Raw genomic sequence first — 26,378 nt, 5'->3', positions numbered from 1 at the left:
CTACGGGCTCTGTTTTTTTCGCTTTCTGAAGCGGTTCATCTTTCCGGAGGGGACAATTATGTCGAGCACGCCCAAAATATAGCCCTAATGCAGTCAATGAAACTCCCACAATTCCTAAAACAAGATAACATTTATTATACCATTTATTATCACACTGTTCTTTCATTATAGGCGGTACCCTCCCTCCGGAACGGTCTCTAAAGGGACTCGCTACCACATCGCTATCATGAATCATTGCTTTTAGTTTCTTCTCCTTGTTTTGCCTGTTCCATTCCGCTACTCGCTTCCCTGCAGCAACTCTCCCTGGATGCTTCGTCGGTAACGAAATTTTCTCTATGTTGCGCTGTGTCGGAGTCGTTTCCGTTTCCGGTGTGGGGCTCGTTTCCGTTTGCTGAGTCGGAACCGTTTGCGAAGTTGAATCCATTTATTTCAGGTACTATATTAAACCCGATTTTTTTAAAATTTAAATGTTTACCCGTAATTAAACCGGTGGAAATTAGAGCAATCAGGGGCCCCCATGTGTACCCTATCCGTCCTGATAATCGTTTTATTTCACTGTTTAGAATAAAATCCTTTTTAAGATCAGTGGCATAGTTATCTCGGTCATCGATTGGAACTACCTGACTTATTGCGCGGGCTCCTAGATCTATGAAACTTTGAGTGATGGTATCACTTATAAGAGAACTGTATTTCGCTTCGTACATTTTGAAGGCTTTATCCACCGTTTCATCTTTCCATTTTTCTACGTCAACAACTGTAATCTCCTTACCAAAAAATAACTTGCTTTGACCACTTGCGATGACACAGAGTATTTTTTCACGTTTCGTCTCTATTATGGATCGAGCGTCCGAAGGCACCGAAGGCGTCGAAGACCCTTCGGAATGCGCTGTCGTATTTGCCGCTGCCGATGACTTTATTAAATTCTCCATTGTTTGCAGTATGTTATCTATTCTTAGTAAAAAATAAAAAATTCGTTTAAACCTGAATCCGAAATAAAGTATTAACATAGTCTGGAATGTTAGTACACCTAACGGAATCGTTCCGACAGGGATTCCGGGAAAATTCTCCTCCATTTAAATCTATATGTATATAGAAACACAAATAATGAGTACAGACCTATTCCCAGTTGCTTTTCAATTGAATAAGACGAGCATACCAACAGTACAGCATGCTGATATTCCTACCAAACCGAACGGGGGAGTAAAACCTATTCTCATGGACTTAGAAATATATGTAACGCCGACAGAAAATTTACTTTTCATCCTCGGATGTGTTCAAAGATAACGTAATCACTCATCGATCAGCTAAGAAAGTAATGTCTGGCTGGGCAGCCCGCATATGAAATATTGGGACCAGCAACTGAATTTCGCTGTATGGTGTAGCACTACTGGTTGTGGTATATCATTCGCCCATCTCTTCGGTTCCGAAGGGAAATTTCCGCCCCAAATACGATCATTCTGCCGTTTCCATGTATATTTTACAATACGTCGTATCCTTCACGAAATGGGCGTTGCACTTCCAGACGATACCCCACCTTCAAAGCGGGCGACAATATGTACAATCTCGTCCAATATGAACTTCTATGTACAGAATTTGGAAATCCAACGAAGTCCGACTTTCGATATCGAAAAGGCCAAAATAAGGGTCTTGGTTATGGATATGAATATTACACTAATCGTGGGCCCGTTAGACAGCCAAAAGCGATATACAACGGTCATGACTTTTTCCTCTCCGCCGACGGAGGCATTTTCTATACACATACAATTTTTGGAAAGAAAAAACATGTACTGTCCGACAAAGAACGACCGCACTACTATTTCTTCCGAAATGATGGATCGGAGGGGCAATATAATAGTTTCATTCCTCTGAAGGGAGACTCGGGTCTAACAAAGGCTGGCCTAGCCCGCCTAAACGAAAGTCTTGAAGCCTACGTATATTGCATACTCGGTGCACAAGCGAATATTCGCAGTACCATAGTAGGTGATACTGGCAGTGCAGAGCAAGTCCGAAAAGAATTCGGCGTTCTCCTCGAAGATGAAATTCGTAATACAGACAAAGTAATCAGTTATAGGCGATATCAAGACACAATAATGAATACTGGTGTCAAACTTGATATGGCAGTCTCACCAAATTTACTTCTCTTACCGTCTGAGATGGTCATCCTTTCAGGCCCGGCAATCTCGGGTTATAATAATGAATTGCAATACGCAACAGAATCTATGGTGTTCGGGGTGAACGGTGATATAAACACAGAAGTTCGAGAAAGTGCTATACATGAGATGGAAGGAGGGGGTCCGGATCCTGTGAAGTGGCAGGACGAGCCCGAAGCGTTCCGAAGGGGAGCGACTGATACGAGTCGGGGGTCCCCCTCCCCTCCCCTCCCCCCGGAACGGGCAGCATCTGCAGACCCTATTCACGAATTCGGCAAAATTGGTTTGTTATCTTTAGCAATATTCATTACTATTGTAGGTACTGGAATATTCTAACTCGAGCCAGTACCTTAAAAGAACTAGAAGAGATTCATAATCAGTTCATTAATTTACAGTATATAGATCCAGAGGAAATGTCAATATACGCTACCCCGCCATTCAACATGATTATAAATGGACCGACAGATTCTGGCAAAACAGAATTTGTAATGGATCTCCTCACCGGTCCGTACTTAAGGAAATTCGAATATGTGATATTCATTTGCCCAACATTCATGATTAATAAAACGTATAATAAAAGATTCATTTTCGCCGATGACAACGTATTCGTGTTTCCGGTCGGACCCGATGCTGTGAATGATACACTAACCTACGTACGGGACGAATGGGCCGGCACGAACACTTTAATAGTACTCGACGACTGCGCCTGGTCCAAAGATATGAAGAAGCGCAGTGATGTTTTAGTCCAACTTGGTTTCAACGCAAGACACTACGGACTATCTGTCTGGGTTCTGACTCAGCAATATACTAGTATTAGTAAACCATTCAGGGCAAACATAAAGATGTTAGTACTATTTTACACACCGAACAAGATAGACAACACAACTATTATAAAAGAACATGGAATGGAGATGTCAGAACGGGAAGCCGTGGGCCTAATCAAGCAATTGAAAAGGATACAATTCAGTAAACTAGTATTTAATTTTCAGCATCCGTACGGCATAAAATTATTCGTATAATATAGCAATTATGGAAGCTGAAGGAACTCTTAGAGAATTATATTACAACCCGAAAACTGGTTTTGGAGGTGTACAAAAATTGTATGACGCAGCACGGGCCAGCGGACTCCACGTTACTAAGAAAGAGGTACAGGACTGGTTAAAAACTCAGCTAACCTATAATCTACATAAACCGGTCCCTCGTACTCGTGCTACGGGCCGGCGCGTTTTCGTAACATCGATAGACTCTCAATGGCAAGCGGATCTCGTGGAATTCCCTCCCCCGTTCGCAAAAGAGAACCGTAACATTCGATACATGCTAACAGTAATCGATGTACTCAGTAAATACGCATGGGCCAGGCCGATACAGTCAAAAACGGCTGATGATACGTTGCAGGCGCTACAAGACGTGATTAAGAAATCCGGGAGAAGGCCCGACAAACTTCAGACAGATGAGGGGCGGGAATTTACTAACCGAAAAATGCAGGGGTGGCTCCAGGAGGCGGGAATTCATTGGTTTCACACCTACAGTGACAAAAAAGCTAGCGTCGTTGAACGTTTTAATCGGACTCTTAAGACGATGATGTGGAAATACTTTACATATAAACAGACACGTTCCTGGCTCCCCATTCTACCAGAACTTCTCGAGAATTACAATAACACCGTTCACGGAAGTATCAAAATGAAACCCAGGGACGTAACAGAGGAGAACGATTGGCAGGCATTTTATACACTATTCGGTCCTGAGTTGGCAGCCGGGGAGTTAACCCTGAATTCAAGCCGGGAGAACGGGTTCGAATTACAAAATACAAGACCACTTTTAAGAAAGGATATTTACCAAATTGGACAGAGGAGATTTTCGTAGTTTCAAAAGTGGTGTATGCGGCTGGACTGGGAACGCCACCAGTTTACAAAATAAAAGATCTGAATGGAGAGGAAATACTTGGCACTTTCTACTCCGATGAACTTCAGAGCGCCCTTTCGGAACGGGGAGCCGACGAGCTGTACAGAGTAGAACGAATTTTGAAGACGAAAAAAATTAGAGGAAAGAAATATTATCTGATAAAATGGCGCGGCTATCCAGAAAGTTTCAATAGTTGGGAGCCGGAGGAAAATGTTATTAGTACTACGTAAGTACTTCGTAAGTTCCTGTGCTGGTACTTGTCAAGTACTAACGTAAGTACTACGTAAGTACTAACGCAAGTATTTACGAAAGTTATTCAGTAAGTACCATGGACGAAGTCTTAATTTCTTGAAAGAAGAAAGTGTCAGTTTACCACCCCGCTTCCACCCCCCACCTGGCCAAGTATTTATCATGTACTGTCGTAAGTAATGTTCACTTATTGCATCTTTTTCGGCCGTATGTGGATGAGGTGGTACAGGGGAGGATCCGGAGCGTTCCGAAGGGGCACATATTAAGTTTGCAAGATCTTCAAAGCGACTTCTCATGTTGCCATAGTCCGTTCTTTCGAGTCCCCCTTGTTCAGCTTTATCTATAAGTTCTGGCTGAAGTATAATGTACACAACTGACATGAGCCATAGACAAGTAACTTTAAAGTCCACCCTTTTCATCATATCAAGTGCCTGTAAGTCAAACGGAGCATTATAAGCACACACTGTTTCACAAGCATTAAGAAGTTTGTGTATGTTCTTGAGTGAGACTCGAGGTTGTTCTAGTTGTTCTTGATTAGGTGGGAAGTACGCTTTTTCAAGTTCCTCCTTGCTGAAACCGTCTATTAAAAATCCTTGGCTACCGCCGCTCCATGCAATTCCAAAGTCAAAAGCTCGTGGAAAATCTACTGGCCCGACTGTCTCTGTATCAATTGTTGGATTAAGTATATTCTTGAGAACTTCATGCGTAAGAGCGTTCCGAATTACCAAACATGGAAGCCTGTAGTCGTGGCAAATTTCTAAGAAAGTATGTTTGAACTTGTTGTGAATCTCTTCTAGTTCTTTTAAGGCGGTTATTTCGTACGACCTGGCTCGAGTCAACACATTCCGCCTGCAATAATCCCAGGGCATATCTTTGAATATGATAATGAAACTGTGTAAATGGTCAAATGCTCTAGAAACAATCTTTTTTTCTTCCGCTGCCACGCCTCGGATTCGAGAAAAAGTTAGATGTTGAATTATGGAAGAGTCACAAATAATGTAGCGTTCTGAAGGGAGCCCAGCCTGACATTGTAAACTAAGCGTATGTTCTATAAACTGGTTCTGAAAATCAGCAATCGAAACGTGGCGCCCATTATAAAAGTCGGCAATGTTGCTGGAAAAACTAGTGTCAAATTCTGGTACGTGACACGGATCCAAATTTAATGCATCGTAACTCTTACCACTTCCAGTTGGTCCATTTATGAATATGTATGACATTTTGGGATACTATATCATAGAAAAAAAAATTTTAAATTATTTTTATTAAGATATATACGATAAGACAATGACAATCCTTTCTATTTCAACTGCAATAAAAATACTTGAAACCGGAGAAGAGAATATTCAAATCAGTGACGGCAAACTCATATTTGGTGAATCTTTGGTAGATCCTTTCATATACGTAGACAGTGAGCTAGAAGTGGTTTTCCCCATCGGACCTAAGTACGGTTCGGGAGGAGATCCTGCTACATGCGATGAAATGTGTGTCAGTTGGCAACCGAGTCTTCAAAAGTTTACTGATTTAATAATATTCCGTACCCTAGGTGAAAGTTTCGATGCATCTACTGCTAAAAGTTATGCTGCAAGCCTGGCCGCTCACTCCAAGAATACTATCGGAACCGTCACCGAAGGGAATACCTGCAGATTTTACAATCCATCTAAAGTGTATCAGAAGCGAGGGAGCGAGGCACAGCCAGTGGCGTATTTTAAATTTCGGTTTAAAAGAGGGGCTTCTGATTTCGCTACATGTATTGATATGGTTCAAGAAATTGACTGTGCTTTTAAAACAGTGAGCCCATTGCCAGTCCGAGAAAATCCTGCTATTGTACCTCGTAATATCAGGAAAGGTAGTAAGATAGAATTCTTAGCATTTAAACCGCGCTTAAGTAAGCGTGCTCTTTCTTTCACTGTTGAGAGGTTATTTTGTGCTGCGCCTAATAAACCAGAAATTCAAGATGCGGAAGAACTAGTCGACTTAGAAAGATTAGGTGAGATATATAAACAAATAAATGCTGACAAAAATATTATAGTGGATTTTGATGACCTATCATAGAATAATTATTTTTTCATTTTAAAAAATTTTTAGGATAGTATATATCATAAAGATGGCCCGTCGATTACATACAGCATTCAAGGGAGCAGTTTTACGAAAAGAATTTCCTGAAGTCAAGCGAGTCGAGGATATCGGGGAGCTGGTGGATATTGAAGGTATGGTCAAAGAAAGAAAGATGTACTCTGTTTATACCGAAATGGAAGTCAAATTATCGGATCCGAAAACTGGTAATACACAAAATCGTACATTGCCTGTTAAATTAAAAAATACATACACAAAAGATGTAGGTGGGTCGGATGTGGGGCAACAATTAATAGATCGCTACGATCGTATGCTTGATACAATTGAAGCTGTTGAGGGTTCTGGTCTCGTTCTCGAGGAGATACTTAATTTTGAAGTAAATCTAGTAGAAGTTTTACTCGGGGCTGGCGCAGTCCAACTTCCCGGATGGTTAAAAAATAAGCATTGTGTTAGCGATCTTATTCTTACCGGTGGGGGTCGAGAATTGTTTTCAGTATGCCGTCGTAGCAAGTATAAAGTTGAGCGATCCCGAGTTTCGTGAAAAGAGGGGTGGTCAGGTAAGGAGAAACTGGAAGACGTACGCCCCATTTATGGCTGACTACTGTTGGGAAGGTATTCCCTTTCCTACGCCCGCCGATCTGACTGTATTCAGGCGCTTCGAGCAGCAAAATCCGGGAGTCCAACTTCAAGTGTTTCAGATCCACGAGTCCGATCCCGACCCGTCAGACATAACTGTGTTATATAGCGGAGCCGGCGGAGCGGGACCCGTTCTGGGAGCGGATCGGGTAGCAAATATATTACTGATAGTTGGTGGGGAGGGCGGGGGTCACTTCGTGCCAATTACTTCGTTAAATCGTCTTCTTAATTCTCATACTAATCGTAAGAATAAGCACAGAAGGAAGTGTATTTGCCCGGTTTGTAAAAGAGGTTTTAAGTCAACAGAAGAATTAGAAAAACATCAGGTATACTGTGGAACAGACGCCGCCCAGCCAGTTTTTCCTAAGGAAGTATGTCAATTCGAAGGACATCGGAAGAAGGTCCCCGCCCCCTACGTCGTCTATGCAGATACTGAGGCAATTATTGAGAAGGGGACCGGTCGACATATTCCAATTTGTCTTTCGTATGTTATGGTGGAACGGGGGTGGGCCCCTTCGGAACGGCGGCCCACCGTTTATGGTAAAAGAACATTCACAGGTCTCTCCTGTGTTACAGAATTTCTAAAGGATATGAAAGAACGGGCCGAGTATTATTCGAAATCGTATTATTGGAAAATAATACCGATGAAAGATCCTTCTAATTACGACAATCCAGTCTGTATTGCATGTGGAGAGCCGGCAGGATACCGAGTAGTGAAGGAGGGGGCGACTTTTTATTGCGAGGGATGTCGACCGTCGAGAACCATTCCTATCTACTTTCACAACCTCAAGGGATACGATGGTTCTTTTATTTTGAAAGAATTACATGAAATAGATGGAGGGGATGGTTCCGGACCAGAGCCTAAAATCATAGCTAAGACGAGCAATGGTGGAATTATGGGTCTCTCGAAAACATTTATTTTTAGTGCCTCAATTGTTGTTGCCGGAGGGAAGAGGGAGATAAAGAAACGTTTCTTTTCTATAAAGTTTATGGATAGTGCTCAGTTGATGATGGGGTCATTGGCGAAGTTGGCAAAAACTGTGCCGGAGGATGGGTGGACGGTACCACTTTCGTACCCGGACATTCAAAGGGCGAAAGGTTTCTTCCCCTACGAATATTTAGACTCGGTTGACAGACTGGGAGAGGGGGAGCTCCCGGAGAGGAGGAATTTTATAGCGAATTGACGGAAGAGGGGATTTCTGAGTCTGATTACGAACATGCATTGCGAGTATGGGACGAAGTTGAGTGTAAGACGATTCGTGATTATATGGAATTCTATTGCGAGACTGACGTTCTCCTTCTTGCAAATATATTCGAAAATTTCCGTGACACATGTTTAGAAGCGTACAAGTTAGATCCAGCCCACTATATGTCGGCGCCCGGCTTGACATGGGATGCTATGTTACTTTACACGGGTAATAAGTTTGGGCTCATTCAAGATGCTGAGCAGATGAATTTCGTACAGAGGGGGATTCGAGGCGGTATCAGCCAGTGTAATATTCATTACTTAAAGACAAATCATCCGGCTTATGCAACAGATGAGATAGGTGGGAACTGGGATCTGGATAAACCATTGACCGAAATAAAATATCTCGATGCAAACAATCTCTACGGCTGGGCAATGAGTCAGGCAATGCCTACGGGCGGACTTCATTGGATGACGATGGAAGAGTGGGAGGAATGGGAAGAAGGGGGCCGAGGCGGAGCTGGCGGGGCGTGGGGACCCGGCGCCACCTTTCCACCAAGTTTTCTAGAAGTAGACTTAGAATACCCAGCCGAATTACATGAAGAACACAGCGATTTGCCATTAGCGCCACATCACTATGAATTTCCGAGGCAGGGCACTCGACTGATTACAAGTGTGTTGGACAGAGAGAGATACGTCTTACACTACAAGTTGCTGGAATTCTATCTTCGGATGGGAATGAGATTGAAAAAGGTGTATCGGGTGCTTGCTTTCGATGAAGCTCCATGTCTCGCGGAATATATTGACTTTAACACTAAAATGAGGGCAAAGGGGGGGACAGATTTTGAAAAGAATTTCTATAAGCTGATGAATAATGCAATGTTCGGTAAGACAATAGAGGATGTTCGAAAGTACAGAGACTTTAGATTTGTTTCGGACTGGAACGGTACGGATAGCGGCCGTAAAAAGATTCAGAAGTATAATCCAAAGACGAAACATATAACTTTCATAACTTCCGAAGAGGATGGCGATTCCTGCGACAGTGCCCTACTGGAACTGAAAACGGATGAGCATAGATATGTAAAACCAGTTTTCATCGGCGCCGCAGTACTGGAACTTTCTAAGCTGCTAATGTATGAGACGCATTACAATTACTTTCGGGCCCAGTTCCCTGGAATACGATTAGCCTACATGGATACTGATAGTTTTGTTTACAGTGTGCCGATCCCGGATCCGGACGTAACTTTCAATGATATAGTCCGAGAAGATGTTGAAAAGAATGGTGAGAAGTCTATATATGATACTAGTGGGATGAGTGGGCCCAACTTTCCGAAGATTAATAAAAAAGTGATAGGTAAATTTAAAGATGAGTTGAATGGTGAACCTATTCTTGATTTTGTCGGCATACGCTCGAAAGTGTATGCTTTTCGAACTCCCGTTTCCGAGACGAAAAAAAATAAAGGGGTTAAAGATGTTTGTGTTAGAAAACATTTGAACTTTGAAGATTATAAAGATCTATTTGAAACTGGGAAGAAGCCCGAGCCGGCACAGTTTGTACAGTTTGTACGGAAAAAGGCTGGAGAAATCCGTAGTGAAAAGCGTAGTAAAATTATGATGGCGCCAAATGATATCAAACGTGTGCAGTTATACAATCTGAACACGGGCGAATGGCTGGCAGAAACACGGCCGATAGGAATGACGGGTCATGGTTAAAATTGTAAAGACTTTAATCTACTATTTTCAACAGTGACCTGGGCATCGCTAATAACATAAACGTGGGCAAATATATTGTCATCGCGAGCGTCGTCGGCACCCTTAACTGAGGTGTCTTTCTTCAGAATTTCAAGTTGAATTCCGTCCTTTGTGTTCATTACTCTAAGACCATTTCCATGAAATTCAATATCTTTAAAACTACGCAGATCGATAAACAGACAAAATTTATTCTTCAAATAATCGACCTCATCTATATCAATTTCACACCAATCTTTATCTTCAGCAAAATACCGTCGTGTTTCTTTCCAAAATTGTCTTGGTATCATCTTCTGAGCGTACACTTTATTTGCAATACCTTCGATTGATACAGACACAGATTCAATGGAGGGGTTAAAGAAAAGTTCACTGTTCAGTTCTGTCTGATTCTGATTTTTAGTGAAGAGTAATAAGATACCTCTAATGCTACGTCGTGGTACATTTATATTTTCATTGATAACCGTGTCCGATTCTTTGAATGGGATTATTCTAAAATAATGTATATGCTCGTAAAGGTAACTTTTTCCACCGTTGTAATAACCAGCAGTTGACCCCGCGAGTTCGGGGTCCGAAATTGTTTCGTATTCCATTTGAATGTTTTTTAATTTATAATTGGCTGTAACAACATTATTACTGACAAGTAATTGGGAGGCGGGTGCCAACGTAATTTCCCATTCAATATGACTCCCTAATGCTTTTGGAAAGGCAACTCATGGCCTGTCACGAGGGGATGAGACAGACAAATAGCATATTTTGTTTTATATGTGTCGAAAAGTAAAATATCGTCCCATTTTGAAAGCCTGTCGGCATTTGCATCGGCCGCGCCACTTCTCAATTTTCTTAGATTTTCGTTCTGAATTCCGTACAGTGTCATGTTCGTTCTCTCCTTTTTATGTTTGAAGAGATCGCGATAACATTCAATAAGGTTATATTTATTCAAATCGAAAAGTGTCTGACCCTCAAATGTGAGTTTCATACGCTCCACCAAATTTTTTGCAACATTTTGTACTACTCGGTTATCTTCATGACCCATTACTTCGAGATCAAAAACCAGGTCGAAAGTATCTGGAACTAGTACTACTCCGCTTTCTAACTTTGGACATCGTATGTTAAGTGTCTGGCCTGGATCTGCCTCACTTGGATTATGAGCAATCACATGATGAGTTCTTTCTGACTTCGTTCCCTTCGGTATTCGGTTGGTGAAAGTCGGTAATAATGATCTATCGTACCCCATTTTTGTGTAATGTATATAGTAGAAGAAAAAAAAGAAAATTAATCACATCTTAAGTTTCACTTCGTGTATATAATGACTTAGAAGAAAAAATCACATCTTTACGTAAATATTTCCGTCTGCCTGAAAGATAAATCGATTGCCTGTGTCGCGAATCAATCGAAGAACCCAATATTCTTGGAGATGTTGGACTTCCATTTCATCATTGTCAATCTCCTGAAAGACGTTTATGAATTCTAGTCGCTTAAAGAAGTTAGTCTTTTGACATTCCTTCACGAAAGCTAAAATGTTATGATATAGATTATCATCTTTGAGTCGGACACCTGGATTTGCTCGAAGGATATGGCGATTTACCCGTCGAAGTTTGCACCATTCCAATTCGACAGAGAAACCAAACAGGTCTTTATTTTTAGAAAGAAACTTTGCAATATTCTTTTCACCAAACATGTCGATTCCGTAAGGGGCCATATATTAGTACATAATTTTATTTATAATGACTAATGTTAATCCAGTCAAAAATATCCATAGCTGTTCTCCAACAAATCCAACCACCGATCCTGCTGTTTTTAATAGAAAACTGACAAGGGAGCCGATTAAACCTGGTATTGCAGCAGCACTTTTTGCAGCCAATGTTTTTTAACCATTCGCCAAATTGCTTTACAATTTCTTTCGCTTTTGTATATACTTTGGGTGGACCTGAACCTCCTGCGTTTGCTCCAGTTCCTGCTCCCGCTCCTCCTCCTCCTCTAGTCACAGCCAAGGCAATCGTTGATATTGTCATTCCAAGGGCAGTCAGTATTGCAGCGATTGTAATACCATTTCGTTTAAATAATTCTGTCAGCTTCAGCCTGAGTGACAATTCTGGATCGGAAATTACATCACGAAGAGACCTAGTCGTAGCGAGACTTTCACGTGCCCCGCTAATCTTACCATTTTCGTATTCAATTCGATTGTCAATTTTAGCTTCTCTTGTTATAAGTTCAGCTAGTAGTTTTTCAGCTTTTTCTTTTGCTTGGGTGTGTTCTACAGGAATTTCCTCTAACTGTTTTTCAACTTCTCTTTTCTCTAGCCTTATTTTAACTTTTTCATTGTTAAGCTCACCAAGACGCATATTCGCAATCCTTAATTCATCATTAATAGCTCTATATTCTGGGTTTAGATTGTTCCATTGTTCGATTTTATTTTCAAAAGCTTGTATTTTGTCTGCATTACCGGAAGCATCTTGCCGTAAGAATGTTAGTTCATCTTTGTATACACCCATGTCTTCTGGCGTCATCTTCTCAGCCGGTATTTTATCGTTTTTCACATCTTCAGAATACAATGTTGAACTAACAAATTCGGGCTCTGCGCTAGAGCGATATTCGACTCCACTCCATGCGTATACTTTATTTACGAATTCAGGTCCTCCTTTTCTCTTTTTTAATGTGGATTTCTCTAAAAATCTACTTCCTTTATCTGTTGTAACTCTGATGTCTTTATAATACAGTTCACCACCTTCAATCTTAGCATTTAAAATCAATTCGGTTCGTGCATTCGGATTAGTAATCCTATATTTGTCTAAGAGTACTTCAGCCATATTTTCTGTAATTTGTCTTCTCTGTTTAATTAATTTATCCACCATTGGACTATCCAGGAAAGGATCAGCTTCTGCAAGGGCATTATCATCTTCTATAAAGAATGTTTCAGCAGTAGCGTCATCATCATCATTTAAATTTGCATCATCGAAATCCTGGAGTGGTATATTTTCTTCTCCTCCTTCTGCCATATTGTCTTTCTATATTACTACAATTATTTTTTATCCCCTTACATATACAGTAAAAAAAAATGCACATCTCAGTTGTTGAAAGCGTTGAACAATTGGCTGATTATATAGAAAGAACAAGTGCTGCATATCGACGAAGTTATAAATTAATGGGTCGAATTGATATGGCTCTTAATATTACTAAAGGAATTCTTGTAAGTTCTGCTGTAATAGCAGCAATTCCGACAGTTCCAGTTCTTTTAGCTTTAACTCCCATACCAGGTGTTATTATTGATGTAATACAAGGAAAAACAGGTGTATCAAAAAGAAGAGAGAAGTATAAACATTATTACGTTCAATATAAACAGCTGCTTACACAAATACAAGAAAAAGGTGCAACAACAGAAAACGGGTCAGAACTTATTCAGGACATATTTCATCAGGCGCTAGAAATTCAAAAACAAGAAGGATTTAGTCCACCTCTGGAAAGATACCTAAGACATTATGGATTAAATGGATATGAAATTTAGTTAACTTCGTGTTCAACATCAGCTAGACTCCGCGACTGACTGACAACACGGGTAAAAGTCCCTTTATATAGGCTAGTTTGATGGTGATGACTCACACGGAATTTCCCGTACACCTTCGGAACGTGTCTATACATGTTGTGTGTTTAGGTCAGACAGAACAAGTTTCTACATGTCCCAGCATCAGTAGTCCGTTCTAATACCCAGCTAGTATATTGCGCAAGTCCAGGACCTGACTCAGAAGGGAATTTCCCTGCTTAGTTCAGGACAATGCACTGCTGCGCCAAAATTGTCGCGCGTGAGTTCATATATAGGTCAGGGTCATACTTTAGTTACATGGATGGTTAATTTTTCCTTCGCTCCCTTTAGATAAATGAATAAAATGGTGTAAAAAATTCTTATTTGTCACGGAAGGGAACAAAAACTTACTACTCTTGTTCAATTGAACTTTTGAACCATAACTGTACTACAAACTCATTCTCGGCCATTAAAGCCCCAATAGCTGCAAATGTTAAACCGATTTCAAAATATCATATAGTTTTCAAGAGTTTTCTTTGAATAAGACCCATTAGAGACTGAAAAATTGTATAACGCTGCCATAAGTGTCAAAAGTGGCATGTAAATTCAAATGTTTAGATTTACCGCCATTTTCAAAAACTAATCATATGACAGAGAAAATAAAGATTACAAAATAAAATGTTGGCCATCCTGTGTTGTGCATTCAAGTAAATTGCGTCATGCTTGTTTCTGGTATGAGGACGATGTGTATGTGCAGGATATACTGTTTATTGTATTTTCCCCTAAGGGCGCCATTTCATGGGTGCGGCACCCGTTTATTATTAAGCCTGTTAACACGCGTAGGCATGGTCTAAATCAGCGAACAGAGATACTTCAATACACGTCCTTCAGTTAGCACATTTACACGAACCACCTTTGGTTTGAAAACAAATTCATAAAAATAATGCATTAAATTAGCAGCTATTGGGGCTTTGAGCCCCATCTCTATTGCAATTAATGAACAGAACTCTGTCCTCTTCAAGGAATTGTAGTCAAAGTACCGATTTTCAAGTGAGGACTGTGTCATCGACGATGACTTGTAAGATTGTGTTTCAATAAGACGTGTCCCTTTATGTTTGTACGGTCTTTCAAGCATATTACATATTACTTAACATTACACAGCACAAATTACACTCAGTCATCTGACTTATTATCTCTCGAAGTTCATCGAAAGTTTACGTGGCGGTGACACGTCGCCGATCGTTGTGTCAAGCATATGTCGTTTATCCATGGTAGGTTTGCCGATAATGTCATGTAATGACCTATCACAAAGCTAGCTTTAATTGATCAAAGCGTTTTTAAACTAGTATTGAAACGGTAGAGAGGTGAAAAGATTACAAGATACCAATCTAGCAATGTTACGAATGGATTTAATGAATATCAATATTTATGTTTGTTTATTTCTCAGCTTGCTAAACGAGTTCCTTGCCACACTGCTCTCTCGACATTTGTCTCGTGTCGCGAGGTGACAGGACGTTTGCAAGTCATCCAACAGACTGTTGCAGTTTAGTCATATTTATGAAAGCGGAAGGAATTCTTATTTAAGCGTGTCTGCCAGTAAGTCTTCCTTTTAACGAGTGAAATCGCGAACTTGTGTACCACCTGCACTAAGGATATTTGATCTTACCAACATTAATTTACTACGCCTTGCAAACCATATTCCGCTCTCACCAGCATACGTTTTGTACAATTACCAGTTTTACTATTTGTCATGTAAGAGTGTGCTGTCCACATATGGAACTTTTTAATAGAGATATCTTCTCAGTGTTTGAAACGATGCATTAAGATTTCTTCAGGAACGTATTGTCGCTGATATGCATTTATTAACGTTGTTTTTTTTTGCATGTATCATGAGAAATTGATTGAATATTTAAGCCATGAAACACACCCAGCGATGGTATAACACGAGATTTTGACCAGTTCACGACATATATGCGCGAGCTATAGTGAGTGCATATATTAAGTGATATGGTCAAAATCGAGTGGTATACCGTCGCTGGGTGAGATTTAGTGCTATTATCATACATGCTATGCCTGTATTGCCATTCTTCTATTGTTCAGACGGTACTGATATGAGCCCATATTTTAACTAGTGAAAATACGAATTATATTTTCACTGTAACCGAACTACTTACAGCGACGCGGACGCGTGACCTTCGCTGTATGCATGACCTTCGTTGGTATATACATATAAAACAGCTGAGCGAATAAGACAAATGACGATCCGAAACGTCATTATGATTATATGGTCAAAATTTTGTTGTTTGCAGTCACTTCATGGGCATTGCTCTTAGGCACAAGTACAGTTGTACCAAAAACATACAAACAAACGTATTGAAAATTTGTTAAATTTGCCGACACCTGTCAATTCACGGCCGGTCCTGTGGCGGTGCACGGTGCAGTGTTTTCGTGTCATCTACGTTGCTGAAGATTACACCATGGAAGTATCATTACACGTCACGGTTGACAGAGCATCATGATAGAATCGGTTTACGACAAGTTTCCTGTTGATGAGCTTAAAGTATCTGGGCGGTGAATTACATCGTTTACAGTCGTAAATGAGCCACGAAAATCCAACCGCACTGAAATACTCGCGACAGACAAGGTTGAAGGTGCACATGATATTTCCGATTTGTACCTGTCAGTTCACAGGTCATGATCGTGTCTGGTGGCACCGATGCGGTGCGGGTTTCAGATACAATGTGCCATCTAGGGAAAGTCAAACTTTCGCTTCGGTTGTTAAAGGAAGTTTAGTTCTATTTAGGCAAGCCAGGAAGGAAAATGTACGAGCAGAAGACGGAAATACCTTTGAAATGTACTTTTATTCGTACAGCAACAAAATCACGAACGAGTTACGACACTACAGCTTATACAGTGTACTCACTTCATGTTTTCACTAATCCGCTTACTGAGATGGTAAATTCGGCATATTTGACGTCTGGGAACATGTATAATTCTTCGAGATAAACTGACTGGTAGTGGTACGGGTATTATATCCACTGTATGTGCATTCATAGATGTCGTAGAGCTGCTTGCTCTGTGCTCTAAGCTGTTCATACTCGATAAGAGTTTGAGCGTGGCGCGAGTATTTTGACCCGATTTTGGCGGCCTCATAACTTTCACGCAGGGATGAGGTTATGTATTAAAACACGAAAACACACCCATTTTGTGAACTTCCGCCTATGTTTTACATCCACCGTCATTTTAAACTAAAGACAAATCTTCTTCAAATTGTGAAAACCTGTGTCGACATCGTAATATTTAAATTGTTTGCTGTAAAAGTGCTCCATAAACCCTCCTTTGCAGTGGAATGGCCCAATAGCGGAATGATATCAAGAAGTGATACGGTTGTCATCACTCCTTAGCAACCAACTTTTTATAAGTACAGCCTGGAGGAAGCAAGGTCGATTTCAAGTTGATTTCGTTGCTACTTTCGGAGCGTCTGTAGAAAAACAGTCATAACCAAAGCATGCATGTATGATAAAGGGGTTATTACACGAAGTTAGGGCGATACCGCGTCGTATTCTCGTGATGTGTCCGTATTTTGACTCGTTGCTGCGCAACTCGTCAAAATACGGACACATCACTCGAATACGACACGGTATCGCCCAAACTTCGTGTAATAACCCCTAATTATATCATAACAGTATATTGAAATTCTGGCATGGAACGTTATAAAAGGACTTTTCCTCAAGCCCAGAGCTAGTGCGCATGCCAGCCGTGGTATATCGCCAATACACCACGGTTCTTTTCGCGTCTCGACCAGTCAGATCGCTGTATTTGCACCATCAATATACTGGTATGATGTAATTGTGCAATAATGCACCCCCTCCGGGCCATAATGGACGAAAGCAAACTTTGCACGACATAATGTACGCGGCGAAGCCGAGTACATTATGGAGTGCAAAGTTTGCTTGAGTCCATTATGGGCCGGGAGGGGGTGCATTATTGCTATTATTTTATAGTTTTGGCAATGCCAGTGAATTTGTAGTTGTAGAAAACAATAAAAAAGGAAATTTAAACTGAGTTTGAAGCCAGTGAGCGTCGTCAAGCATGATCGGCCCTGACTCTGTACATATTACATGCACTCCACACTGCAGAGTGCACGGCACTGAACACGCACGTTCAGCACAAAAAGTAACCAGCACTTTCACGGTTCATTTTGAATTGAAAAACGATGTATTTTCGACGGAAAAGAAAAGTAACCGCATCCCTACCGTCTATATCAAACTTAAAACATCACCTTTAAATATCATGCCATTCAAAAAGTAGACACGGTGAAATGCCAGAGCTGAAGAAAACGGAATGTTCATGCATCGACATCAGTATGATCAGCGAGCTGCATGCTATGGTATCAGCTGATCAATACGATCATTATTATGTCGCTAGTAGTACAGCATTCATTGCAAACGATATCAACAGAGTTCAACATTGTTATTCAAATGTTTATATTTCAATAATAATTGTGTCTATAAATTTAATTTTCGATGGCTATTTTATTTCGGCGAACGACAGAACTTGACGTAAACGGGTGCTTGAAAGGTACAGTTTACAAACATACTGGAGGGTTTTGATACCGTCGCGATATCGAGAACAAGGCAAGGTAAAATCACAGACATGGAGAAAAAAACGATGAATGAAAGTTGTCTCCGATTACAGTAAGTGCATCAGAATTAGGTGGCCGAGATGTTAGATCAACGGAGAGTCCAATATACATGTATCCGTAAACACTTCCGGTCAAGGTTGATGACAGCAAGCTGCCGTTGTTGGCCCGTTTACGGCTGGTTCGAGGAGCCTTTCACGCTTGCATCGTTTAATTGGCCACTGACATACATAATATGCCATGTGTCAAACCCAGTATCGTCTAGGAGTTTGCAAACGTACTGAGTTTTGTTTCACCTATACGGCAAAGAAGCGAACCATGTTGTAAACAAACGTAGTAGTACAGCCAGACAGACGACAAGTGCATGCGTGAGGACTCAAAAAATGTGATAAATCGTACAGTAAGATATTATTATAAATATTGTGCACCATTATCAAGATTTATAGTTTTGTGTATTACATGATTTATCCGATATTTTCCCTCCTTTTAAACGCGCAGTCCTTTTTTCGTTTTCCAAAAAATCTTGCTCGCTGTGGGCCGCAATGCTGAATAATGGAATACATTATCAGTAATAATGTATGGATATGACGTCACAAAATTCACTGGTATTGACAAAGCTATAATATAATACGTATTATATCACACCAGTATATTGATGATACAAATACAGTGATTTCATTTGTCGAACAGAACCGTGGTCTATTAGTGATATACCATGGCTAGCATACGCGAGAGCTCTCTGCTTTAGCAAAAATCGAATTTTGACGTTCCATGCTTGAATTGCAATATATTATTATGATACAATAATAATAGCAATAAAATCACACCCAGCGACGGTATACCACTCGGTGTAGACCAGGTCACTTATATTGATGCATTCGCTACCGCTCATGCATATATGTCGTGAACTTGTCAAAATCTCGAGGTACATTGTCGCTGGGTGTGCTTTATTGCTTATAATCATTCAGGCAGATAATTGCATTCATGAATGTGTGACCGCTCTGAACATGACATAACGATCGATTATAGCACGCTGTGCAACACGTGGGTCAGGATACACTCGACGTTGTACAGTAAGAGACTACATCACGTCTTTATTGTTGTGTCGCCAGACATTACAATATAACACATCTTTGTTGCATCAATTTGACCTGGTTATGTATGTTGTGTGTGCGAAATATTAATGTAGTTGTCATACTGGCTATGTGGATCAGATTTTTTGAAAACTTGATATGAATTACCACTATATACGAATGATGCTATAGTATACGAGTACAAATTGCTGTACATACAATTGATATGATCAGTTTTCCAAATGCCCAAGTATTGCAGTTACAGTACAGTTCTATAGTTGCATTAGCTAGCATTGCGCATGCCTGGCGAAATCAGCTTCTTGAAATTTCTTCCCTGTTTTGTAATGTACGTTTATACCAGAATGTCAATCTTTATTTTGCTAGCAAACGGCTTTGCAGCTGATTCAAATCCCATCACATATCCCCATGATGTACGTAATGAGGGTTGGTATTACTATTTAAAGGTTTTCTTGTTTTGTTTCTGCGTGATACTACATTCTCTGCAGATGAAATATTTGAAAAACACACATCCAGAAAACCAGCTTGAAAAAGGTGTACCTTGATTTCTCGATTTCCTACGACAAATGCGTACGATAATGCCAGAAAATAACATTAACTTACCGTAGATTGTAATAAAGTTGTATCAATAACTGATGACAGCCCTACCATCGGTGGACTGTTTGTTGTCGTGCGTATGTATATACGCTCGTCCAACGGGAAAGGTTATGAGCGAAATAGGGGTGGGACTTTAATGTCAAATGCCAGGCGAGACCAGGCTGCAAACCAGCTAGTTGGAAAGCAGGATTGATGTTTGTGAATAATGATGACAGAACGAAAGCCGAAGATAATGATAATGTAGCAATGATTTAATAATCAGTGTATTTGAAAAGAACGGCAGCTGTGTTTAATGAGCCATATGTGCCAAAATTCCAGAAATCTTAAGACTCAATCACAACGCAGTCGTCATCATATAACACAGGGTAAAAGTAACAACGAAACTGATAGTTCTAAGAGAGCTGCCAGTGCGTAAACCTCCCTTTGATGAATATCAGGGGTTGACATATCTTTCGCTGCTGTTGTATCATTGTGACATTAAAGCACGTAACAAGTTCAATCAACGTTGTCAACTTCCTTTGTGAATAATCGCTATTAAATGTGCAAATTACCAATCATCCGACATGACAATGTTTGTTGCCTTCCGTAACTGTTTCTCCATGTTCTTATATAAAGTACAATGTTAGCAAGTTTCAACCAATTTGAGAAACTGGGGTCAGCAAAGTGCGACGTCACAGCATAAGAAATCACGACAGCTAGTCTTACATCCTCCATGATGCGTATATAACTTTTAGAGCACATTGTTCGGAATTGTAGCAGTATATGTGACGTAACACAGCAACGGCAAGTCGAAGCTCAAAACAAACGTCATTATGATACACTTTCGTGTAAATTTTGGCAACATCTCTCTCTCTCTCTCTCTCTCTCTCTCTTCTCTTTCTCTCTCCTCCTCTCTCTCTCTCTCTCTCTCTCTCTCTTCTTTTTCAGTAATTCTCTCGTTAAAAGCACATATAGGTTCGATTATCAAGCAGTAAAACTATATTTTTACAATATGAAAGGAATAAAGTATCATATATTAAAGCTCTGATAGTTGAAAAAATGTACCCCTTCGGTCGCCTGAAGGTGCAATTTTCTAGAGAAAGATGTTGGTAAAAGTGTTCGGTAGAACTGATTGCCATACTTTTGGTATTAATCCAAACGTTTTTTTTATTTCAGAAAAAAAAAACCCAGAAACTCAAATGATTGTAATCGCATCACAATATATTTTCTTAGTTATTCAATCATATTTTTTATTATTTTGCTAAGATTTACATTGAGCATGACCAACAGTTTCAACGACATTCGAAATGCTACATAATCAATTGAATGGTCCACAGTGTTGACTTCAAACTCAAGGACCAAAGTGCCTTCTGAGTCTCACACTTTTAGAAATATTATGGCCCACCACTTATGAAGGTTCGCTTTGAAGCTCATAGAGTAAATAAAGTTTCTAACGGCTTAGTTTTGTGAAAATCAGGAATTTCATTTTGTCCAAATGAGATAACACAGGGATGCTGACCTTTTTAGCTATGCTGTCAGCGACGCGGAGCTTATCAAATAGGCTGATTTTCCGTCGTCGTCCGTCGTCGTCGTCGTCCGTCAACAATTGCCTTCTTCTCTGAAACCGCAAGTCCGGTTGCTTTGAAATTTGATATGCAGTTCACTTTGGGTGACTTCACTTAAGTTTGTTCAAATTGTTGTGAAATTTGCATATTTGTATTTTTGGGGCATTTTTTGGTGTTTTTGGTAAAAAATCTTCTTATCTGAAACCGCTTGTCCGATTGCTTTGAAATTTGAAATGCAATTTATTTAGGGTAACTTCAGTCAGATTTGTTCAAATCATGGTGAAATTGGCATATTTGTATTTTTAAGGCAATTTTTGTCATATTTGGTAAAAAAATCTTTAAAAATCTTCTTCTTCAAAACTACCGGGTCAGATAGCTTTGATATTTGATAGATATGTCCCTAGGGATGATCTACTTCAGATTTGTTAAAATTGTGCAGAAATATGTAAATTTGCATTTTTAAGGCAATTTTTGCCATTTTTGGTCAAAAAATGTATTTCTCAAAAAGTAATGGTCTGATAGCTTTGAAATTTGGTATAGAGGTTTCTACAGATGAACTAAGTAATATATATTGAATTTCTGATGAAATCTGTAATTTTGTGTTTTTGGGGCAATTTGTGCCACTTTTGGTCAAAAAATGTGTATTTTCAAAACTACTCATCTGATAGTTTTGAAATTTGGTATATAGGTTCCTACAGATGAACTAAATGATATTATTGAAATTATTATGAAATCTGCAATTTTGTATTTTCGGGGCATTTTTTTTCCGTTTTTGGTCAAAAAATGTCTATTTCCAAAAGTACTCATCTGATAGCTTTGAAAATTGGTATACAAGTTCCCACAGATCGCCTTAATGATATTTATTGAAATTATGATGAAATCTGCAATTTTGTATTTTTGGGGCAATTTTTTCCATTTTTTGGTCAAAAAATGTGTTCCTCAAAAAGTACTGGTCTGATAGCTTTGAAATTTGGTATACAGGTTTCTTCAGATGAGCTAAGTAATATCTTTTGAATCTCTGATGAAATCTGTAATTTTGTATTTTTGGGGCATTTTTTGCCATTTTTGGTCTAAAAATGTGTATTTCCAAAACTACTAATCTGATAGCTTTGAAATTTTGTATACAGATTTCTATAGATGAACTAAATGATATTTATTGAAATAATGATGAAATCTGCAATTTTGAATTTTTGGGTAATTTTTCCCATTGTTTGTCCAAAAATGTGTTTCTCAAAAAGTACTGGTCTAACAGCTATGAAATTTGGTATACAGGTTTCTATAGATGAACAAAATTTGATCTTTTGAAATTATGATGAAATCTGCAATTTTTATTTTTGGGGGCAATTGTTGGTTAATGTGTTTCTCTACTACTGCTTAACGTTGCACAGTAACCCCCGGTTTTTATTCTTGAGTTTGAAAGCAAATGGTTCAAAGTTTGCTTGAAGAAAGTCTGAGCCAAAGTTTCGGTCTTCCATTTTTGAGGCCCGTACGACCACAATTGAGAAAAAATTTCAAAGAGTGCCATTTCTGTTTGAAAAGGGGGTTAAAATGACCGTCATTATTGAGTCTCATTTGACATGCACATATTGCAAAACTTGAATCTTCATGTGTAAAAGGTATCTTCGTCGCAACACTAAGGGCCCTGTCACTTTTTGACTATTTAGCCAGCGTACGCCAATGTATCAAAATTTCTCTAAAATGCTTTCTTGATGAACTAACGATATATTCTTCAATTTTGGGTATATACATAGCGTATTCTTACGTTCTTGAAAGCAAAAAATCAATATTTTTTCAAGAGGCAAGTGATTGCTTAACATTGTGATAATACGTAATCATCGATAAACTGACCGTAACATTTATGATATCACGACGACGTAGACACGTCCAGTGTCAGGTTTGCAATGTCAAGCTAAGGTTAATACTTCAAATGGTTCCAATTGATTTTTTTTCTTCAAGGATGTATTGCTTTCACAATTCCATTAGTATAGGCTGATGCTATCACTGCATTACGATGTTAAGTAGAACAACCCTGCCATGGTTTTGTCATATTATTCCTGATAAACCACGAATACTATCGCATCTGTGGTTGACTTGGGTTGAAAATGAGCGGGACCATGACATTCACATCCTTTCTTTCATATCTACTATGCCTCATATCTATTATCGAGGATGGACCGAACGTAGCAGTTTTTACGTGACAGCAACTTCATAAACACAGTGGCGCTGGAAAATGAGAGAATACATCATGTTTACATATTTTTAAGATTACTGAAAGGAAGGGTCTTTCTAAATAACATTTTGTGGAACGTGTCCCTAAAAATTCTATAAGGTGTTCCAACCATGTTACATGTTTTACTTCACAAAGTTTATGACGGCCACCAAACATTATCTTAAAAGTGACACAACTTACATTTGGTCGACTGATTTATTATCTCGAAGTTCACCGAAGGTTCACGCCTTTGTGGCGACACTCAAACGATCGATATGTCACTCAAATCGTTGCTCTATGGTAGCTTAGGTGATTAAATCATGCTATGACCTAATGTAAAGCTAGCTTTAATTGATCAAAGCATTTAAAGTAGTAATGAAAAGGAAGGGACGTATTAAGAATGTAATATACAAACCTATAAACGTTGAACTTACCAATGAACTTTCATTTACTATAAATGTTCTCTTACATTCATTTATTCCTCTGCTTTCTTAACTTTAAACTTGGCTTAAATCAATGAATTTAAAAAAATAAAATCATCGGCAACAGTTTCTCTTGTGTCTCTTTTATTTCTTACAAACATATTTAAAGTTTGGTAGCCCTGGTCAGGGTTTCCTAGTGATCGAACGCGTTTACCTTTGAGTTGCTTTCTGCCGGATTCCCGGTGAACTCCCCTGTATAGCGTTTACCCCGATCACACGTTGTAGATGAAAACAGATCACAAATCATCCCGTTCACCCCAGCCAAACATTCACTAGTTACAAATTTGAACCAAGTCTAGCTGAACATGTCCCTTGCGACACAATCCCTCGATGTTTTTTCGCATGCCCCGACGTGAAAAGACGTTTGCGAGTCATTTTTGACAGACTGTTGCAGTTAGTTTTGCTTCTAAATCGCGGCACTCCCCGTTAAACGTGACTGCCGGTAGATAGTCCCCTTTGATTACACGTGACATCGCAAACCTGCATACCACTTGAACATGCTGTGTCATGGCAAGAATATTTCAATTTCAACGATGTTAAATCCCTTCGCCTTGCGAGCCATATTCAGCAAACGCCAGCATATGTTTTGTACATTTACTATATATTAACATTTGCCAATGCAAATGCTTCTTGTCCATAGACATATCTTTCCAAGTGTTAGAAACGTTTGCATTAAGGATTCACCAGAAAGCGTATTGTGATTGCTATACATTTAAACGTGTTTTATGCATGTATCATGAATAAATAATTACATATTACGTATTAGACAGGCAGATATAATTGCCTATGTTATCAGTAATGTATTCGTGGATTTTTGACCGCTCTTAACTTGCCAAACCGATCGATGTATGGAACCTTGCAACACGTGGGTCAGGATGCACTCACCATTGTATAAAAACAGACGACATCACCTCTTGATTGTTGTTTCCCCAGAAATTAACACATCTTGCTTGCATCAATTTGTCTGTTGTGTGTGCGAAATGTTTGTGTTGTTTTGTAGTTGTCATACTGGCTATGTAGATCTGATTTTTGAATACTGGATGGGTATGAATGACTGATACTGTAATATACGAATACAAATTACTGTACATACAAAGGATATGACCAGTTTTCCAAATGTCCATCAAGTATCGCAGTTACAGTACAGTTCTATAGTTGCATTGGCTAGCATTGCGCATGCCTGGCGAAATCGCCCTCTTGAAATTTGCAGAATGTTAATTTTTATTTTGATAGCAAACAGCTCGAATCCCATCACATATCCTGATGAATTTTTAAGTAATGAGGGTTGGTATTTCTATTTACATGTTTTCTTGTTGTGTTTCTGCCTGACACTACATTCTCTTAAGGTAGTATGCGCCTTGAAAGTGAAAGACTTAACCTTTTACTCAAACTTTCCTTGAGGAATCGTTCAACCATTATCTTTCAAAATCAAAAGTAAAAATCAGGGGTCATCATTCAAAGTTTAGTACTAGAGAAACAAATTACCCGATATCTACTGGTATTTGAAATACAAAATGGCCGCCATCTCTGTGTTAACTCTATAGAGGAATAATAAAGTTTTCGAATTTCGAAAAACGAAGCCGTTGAAAGTTTTTCTTTCTTCAAGAGCTTCAAAATGAGCCCCCAAAGTTGGAGATCAGAAAAGAACTGTAAAAGTTTAAGAGTCCGAATATCTTTCCCCGAGGTGCGATCTGCCTTAAGATAAAATCATTGAAAACACACATATTGAAAACCAGCTTGGAAAAAATATCTATTTTGATTTGACCAATACATAAGTTCGTTTCTGAAAATGACATTTAACTTACCGTAGATTGATATATCGCCTGGAAAAATGTATCATCAACGGATGACAGCCCTAAAATCGCTGGGTTGTTTTTTTGTCGTGCATAATATATATGCTCGTCCACCGGGAAAGCTTCTGAGTGTATTGGGGGGATCGAGGACTTTATAGTCAAATGCCAGGCGAGGCCAGGCTGCCAATCAGCCAGGTGATAAGCAGGGTTAATGTTTGCGGGTGATGCCGGGGATTGAACAAATATGGCAAGGATTTAACAAGAAGTGTTTTTGAAATGAACGTCAGCTGTGTTTAATGGGCCATATGTGCAAAAATTCCATAGATCTTAAGACTGAATCATAACGCAGTAATCATCGATTAACACAAGATGAAAGTAACAACGAAATTGATAATTCTGACAAAGCCGCCCTTTGATGACAATCAGCGGTTGAAATGTCTTTCGCTGATGTTGTATTATTGTGACATTATGCGGCAGTCGATGTAAACCCCACCCTCCACACATCGGCGCATAGTGGGGGATTTGGAAATTAGTCGTATGAAATTTGTCAAATGCCCC

General features: G+C 39.4%; 1 protein-coding gene across 2 annotated transcripts in view; it reads right to left on the bottom strand.

Moving 5' to 3' along the window:
• Positions 1 to 26,011, bottom strand: part of LOC139124738 (uncharacterized) — a 113,759-nt gene extending 87,748 nt beyond the window's left edge. For both annotated transcript variants that reach the window (XM_070690855.1, XM_070690854.1), the window contains exon 1: positions 25,833 to 26,011. In XM_070690855.1, the coding sequence (XP_070546956.1) occupies positions 25,833 to 25,867 (35 nt within the window). In that variant the 5' untranslated portion in view covers positions 25,868 to 26,011. The remainder of the gene's footprint in view (positions 1 to 25,832) is intronic.
• Positions 26,012 to 26,378: the final 367 nt, after the last annotated feature.

The sequence above is a fragment of the Ptychodera flava genome (genome assembly GCF_041260155.1).
Source record: "Ptychodera flava strain L36383 chromosome 23 unlocalized genomic scaffold, AS_Pfla_20210202 Scaffold_24__1_contigs__length_23054250_pilon, whole genome shotgun sequence".
NCBI lineage: Eukaryota > Metazoa > Hemichordata > Enteropneusta > Ptychoderidae > Ptychodera > Ptychodera flava.
The sequence above is the reverse complement of the archived record's forward strand: the minus strand, read 5'-3'. Positions and strand labels throughout refer to the sequence as shown.